Genomic DNA, 5253 nt, shown 5'->3' on the forward strand with positions numbered 1-5253 from the left:
AGTTTCATACCCTTAACAGTAGAAATTACCGAATTGCCCTTTTAGGTATTTTTAACGTGAAACTTTGCCAAAATGGATTCTTGAGCTTTCTACCATTCTCTTTTATAAATTTTATCTCGTTATCAATTCTTGAGAGTGGTTTTGACCATATATTCTTAATGTATCGTGAATGTATCGAGGGTGTGTCATTTATCAATGTTGTATCGAATATTTCTTCCTTACTTATGTACTGGATTAATTGAGTTAATAGCATTAGCACTTCCATATGGCCTCAATGGCTTTGTAAGCATCAAAATAACACTAGGATCCTCAGTATCCATACTCATGATTTGATAGCAAAAAAGGATATAATGGTCCATATAGATAAACATACGTTAATATTCACCTACTCTGATCTGAACCTGAACTGACAAACCTAGGTCCATCTAAACTAAACCTAACAAGTGGAAATCTGTCAATCTCGTTGAATCATGAAACATTGTTTCCAGTAAAGTCACACCTGATCTAAATTAAACTGAATTGGCTTTAATAATTTAATTTAGGCATTTTTAAACCAATTCATCTCTACAAATAAGTCTGAATATAATGGATTGGACTCATAATCAAAATAAGGTGTTTAAATTAATATAAGAAAATGGATCGGATCTAATTTTTCTTATACTCGAAAAGGAAAAATCGTAAGTTATAAAAGACCAGCTACTTGTTCACTTGTTCCCCTCAATTTCTTCTTCCTCTAGCCCGCAAAAGTAGAATGTGTTGCCCCCGAGAGAGAGCAGGGGAGGTCGTGGCAACACATGCACCAACGAGACATGCTTCATTGGCAACTACCCTGCAGGCCACAGCGGTCTACAGACCATTAGGGATGGTATAAATTGACTTGGTCTACAGCGACTGCTTCCGAGCATGAATGTTTGTCAATAAAAGACGTATGAGGGAGACATTGAATCAAACAGACTCCCACAAAAACATAAACAATGGGCCTGCGTTAACAATCTTGCCACAAGATCATTCTAGTTCACGTCCCAAGTTCAATTGATGGAGTGTCTCGATGATGTTGAATGTCATATCTTACGATACATACCGTCGACATCAAAAAAAAAGAAAAAACATCCCTCAAGCTCCAGCTTACGTTACAAAATCACAAACTTCAACATGGTTACCGCGCAAAGGGAGATAAGAGTTCATTGTAACCAAGCCTAATCTATATGCACCTATGTCAGGTCAGCCTGGATCTAGGATTTAAATTATTGATCCATCAGGTTTTCCGGTCGAACTGGGTCATGAATAGCTTAGATAAGAATCACGTACAAGATTAGCACCAAGAAAACAACACAGTATCAACGGCCCATTTCATGGAATATTGCTCGACAACCCGCAAGTCGGTTATTGTCAACAGTACCAAAGGATGATCAACTACATAAAGTATCACTAAAAGCATATTACTTCCATAAATAGAAGAGGGGTTTTTTTTGTCTACACCGGAGGACTCATACAAGTTCAATATGAATACATCAAAAAAAAAATCAAAATATAGCAAGCCATGGAACACCCCAGGTAGCTTTCCCTGGCCATTAGTCTCTCTATATATGTGTTTTGCTCGGAAGGTAATGTTACTGCTAGCTATGCCCCAGATATCTTGGAGCAGGGGGTGGCGGCCTCCAGCATCACCGATACACCTCTGGATCCAATCGATTACTGTGGCAAAGTCACCTTCAAGTAGGATGGCATTGCCCCGCAACACACCCGTAACATGACACAAACTAGCCTAAGCTACCCTCAGCTCCACCCTAAGGACCGAAATATCAAAGATTTGGCTCCCTTCAGCCACCACTACTCCAGAGTCTGGGCTCCTAATCAAAAACCTGCACCACCCCCTCCTACTACGATTCAAAACGCATCCTTCGAAGTTAACTTTGAGGAAGCCCAGGGGTGGAGACTCCTATTTAATATATACTGTTCGAGACGCTACAAGAGAAGAGATAGAGTCCCAAATGTCCCGAGCTATCAGCGGTCTGCCCGATGGACCTACATAGGTGATCTCCACAATCTATAATCGGGCCCTCTCCATAACAAACCTTGGTGTGAGACCCTCTCTCCAAAAATCCAAGCAATCCTGACCAGCCAAATATGGTAAGCTAAGTTGCTCCGATGGCTACATACCTTGTATTAGGTGTGCCGGCCCACATCCTGAGCACCTGGGTGAAGAAGCTGGACTGGCACAAGGCATCAAGCGAGGCTTTGAAGAATATAATATGTACTAGTTTTGGGCCAAATCAAGTTTCGGTTCGAATGATGCAATCTGAAAGTTTGAAACCGGTCATATCTTTGAATTCGAACAGGCTCATCAAGAATTCTGGCTTGCTGGGGTTTAAATTGGATCACTTAGCGACCCGACCCAACACATGTTTGAAACCGGTCATCTTTTTAAACCCAAATATTATCCAATGACTTCAAACGTAATGGAACAAGTGGACCAAGTTACTTTTAGGTTGGTTCAAGCCTGAAAGCAAGCCAACCCTGTAACACTTGACGCCCTATGCAACATTTTATCGACATCATATATCACAGTTCTAGATCAAATTGGTCATCCTTAAATCTCAACGCTGCAGGATAATCAACAACCTTGACCCTCAAAAATAGACATCGGAGAAAAGATGGTTATGCAAGGCTGTGCCTAGCTGCTGGTGAAGAAGGTAAAATTGATGAGTGCACACCAACTTTTAAAATAAGGATTCCAGTTTTTAATATTATATTGGGTAAGAGACGATGGAATACAGCAACAAACCAAGAGTTGCCGAGGATGTGGGATCAAGGCAATGATAGAAGAACGTGAACGTGCATGTTACAGGATTTAGATATTATAGTTCAAAACGATTGGAAATTGTAGTTAATCAAATATCCATAATGCAAGAGGTACGGTCCGTCATATATGGCAGAAAGAGACGATAAAACATTGTTCCCGACCATATAAAAATATAGAACAAATTATACCATGCCACTTGCAACAAAAGAAAATGGGCAAAACTTGCAAGCCAATCAAATAAAACACATCTCAAGAGCATAACAGTATAACCCTTCCACATCAACCAGCCATTTATGATTGGGTATACTAACTATATTTGCAGTACCAGCTTTTCTCGTTTGAGATACTTTTAAGAATCTTCCAGGACTATGCCATTTGAAACTTTCAATTGCACTAACAGTAAAGGAGGCCAAAAGTATTAACCAACCAAAGATTAAATTTAAGAACTGTTGCTTGTAGGTACAAAAGAGAATTGCTGCCGCTTAACATCATCATACCGGATGCATAAAATGTCTCTGAAGTAATTTCATCCTGGTTTGAAATATGTCACAGAAGAGGCACGTAGCTTGTTCAACCCTAAATGATGCGAAGCTATGACATCAGAACCATGGAAGAACTTGCATGGTGATGCCATATGGCAAATGCAAAAGGAACATGAGAAAAATTCAAGAAAATTCAAGCAACAAGAAAAGCATCACTACCATGTAGGAATGGAGTTGTAAGAGGTGCAATTTCTGTCACCTTCTCACAGGCTTGTATAGGACAGCGGTCACATACTTGGATTGGAACCTGTGAGTTAAGCCAAGGGCCACCAGTGACTGAGGAGCCCATTCCTTCTCTATGAAAAGGTGGTTGAGAACAATGTGCTGGGGTTTTGAAGAAACTTCCGCAGAATGTTGCATCCCAAGGACAGTCCGATGCAACTGAGGTGGAACAGCTGGTGGCTCCTTTGCAAAGTCCTCATATGCAGGTGATGACCAACCGTAACTAGTCTCTGGTGATGGAGGGGACTCGAATTCAGCAACACTTTCTGGATTTTCTGGAACATAATCCTGCATCACACAAAAGAAGACAACAGAATGAGCCATTTACTTTCCAAACACAAGAAGGATAAAGCCAAGCAACATGACTCTCTTTAGCTTGCAAGGATTGTCGTGCACTTTGACACCAAAATAAATTTCGAGTCACAATCACCACTTATGCAGAACTTTGCCACTGTCAGGACTAGTTAATATTGTTTCCCTTCATTTACTGCAAACATTTCTGCAGAGATAATAATTCATATTGAAGCACCCTTACGCCAGAAACATGGTTATGTAATGTAGACTCACATGGACGTCAAGGAGATTGGTTATCTGCCCCATTTCATCAGCTATGCAAGGAAGATCAGGAATGTATCTCCTTTCTCCATCTACAATGAACTTGTATTGGTAGACTCCAGATGGGAGGACCAACAAAATGGCATGGTCCATTCCTGACCACTGCAGAGCCTTCCTGAAAGGCAATACATGTTGGTGTTATGGTAATTTGATCCTCGTTCTTTCCAACATTTTAAATTGCAAACGAAATCTGGAAACAATGATGTAAACATGAAATTCCTTAAAGTGAAATGAAGATGTAGACATTCTTTGAGGTTCTCGTGGTTGCTAGTATACCTTGTGGTCCAGTTGTCCCATGATCCTTCTACTAGGACATTATTTCCTCCCTGATTCCATGATATCAATGTCGGAATACCCTTTTCAAAGGAGGCATCCAAAGTTTCTTGTACTTCATTCATCAATAGTTGATTAAAGACTGGAGAACCATCAGTAGCTCTTTGCAAGGGAGGTACAGGAATCTGAGACATTTAATTTACCTGTCAAATTCATTTGAAGAGTAGAGACATGATAGCCACATTGTACAATTAGGAATCTATTGACTTATTTCATAGAAAGAATCAGTTTCCATTATAATCTAAAAGGCCACAGCACTAGATCAGCATGGCGTCATAACTCAGTAGACCACTAGATTGAAAGTCATTCATGAAATTTGAAAATGAATTTTCCAAATAGGCAAATATAACAAATTCCTTAGAAAGCTAAAAGCAGGAAGAAAGCTGCATACAGCTGTTTAATCTACTTGAAATTTTCAAACAATAAAAAAAAACCTTTAGGAGAAAGCCCAAGTGTATTATTACAATGCCATGCATTAATGAATAAAAGATATGGGATGTATTAAAAGTTCATACTTTGATACAATGTGATAAAAGTTAAAATTTTGATGCAAACCCTCTTTTCACTGAATACAAATTACAATAAATTTTCTATATATAAATAAGCCTTTGAAATGTTCTTTAGCAAAGATTTAAGCACCAGTACCAATGGTTATACCAGGTTTCTGTCGGACTGGTATGGTACTGGGATGTACCACACTGACTCTTGGGATGGTGCAGTGTCCCGGTACTAGGATGC

The 5253-nt window shown here is 39.5% G+C and overlaps 1 protein-coding gene across 2 annotated transcripts; it reads right to left on the bottom strand.

Moving 5' to 3' along the window:
• Positions 1 to 3069: 3069 nt before the first annotated feature.
• On the bottom strand, positions 3070 to 4677 carry LOC103698451 (SNF1-related protein kinase regulatory subunit beta-1-like). 2 transcript variants are annotated; one of them, XM_026801598.2, is made up of 4 exons: positions 4459 to 4675; positions 4135 to 4297; positions 3505 to 3855; positions 3070 to 3379 (listed from the first exon to the last, which is right to left on the bottom strand). In XM_026801598.2, the coding sequence occupies exons 1-3, from the start codon at positions 4647 to 4649 to the stop codon at positions 3541 to 3543; spliced, it is 669 nt and encodes a 222-aa protein (XP_026657399.2). In that variant the 5' UTR covers positions 4650 to 4675; the 3' UTR covers positions 3070 to 3379; positions 3505 to 3540. The 2 variants fall into 2 exon arrangements, with proteins under 2 accessions (XP_026657399.2, XP_026657398.2); XM_026801597.2 differs by having other exon boundaries at positions 3070 to 3855; positions 4459 to 4677.
• Positions 4678 to 5253: the final 576 nt, after the last annotated feature.

This window comes from Phoenix dactylifera, unplaced genomic scaffold (assembly GCF_009389715.1).
Source record: "Phoenix dactylifera cultivar Barhee BC4 unplaced genomic scaffold, palm_55x_up_171113_PBpolish2nd_filt_p 001116F, whole genome shotgun sequence".
Taxonomy (NCBI): domain Eukaryota; kingdom Viridiplantae; phylum Streptophyta; class Magnoliopsida; order Arecales; family Arecaceae; genus Phoenix; species Phoenix dactylifera.

Excerpts from the sequence above, each read along its gene's own strand:
- LOC103698451 (XM_026801597.2), bottom strand. The coding sequence starts at position 4,649 with ATGTCTCAGATTCCTGTACCTCCCTTGCAAAGAGCTACTGATGGTTCT. Across the intron at positions 4,298-4,458 it reads TGGGACAACTGGACCACAAG|GAAGGCTCTGCAGTGGTCAG; the intron begins GTATACTAGCAA and ends ATTGCCTTTCAG. Across the intron at positions 3,856-4,134 it reads CCAATCTCCTTGACGTCCAT|GATTATGTTCCAGAAAATCC; the intron begins GTGAGTCTACAT and ends TGTGTGATGCAG.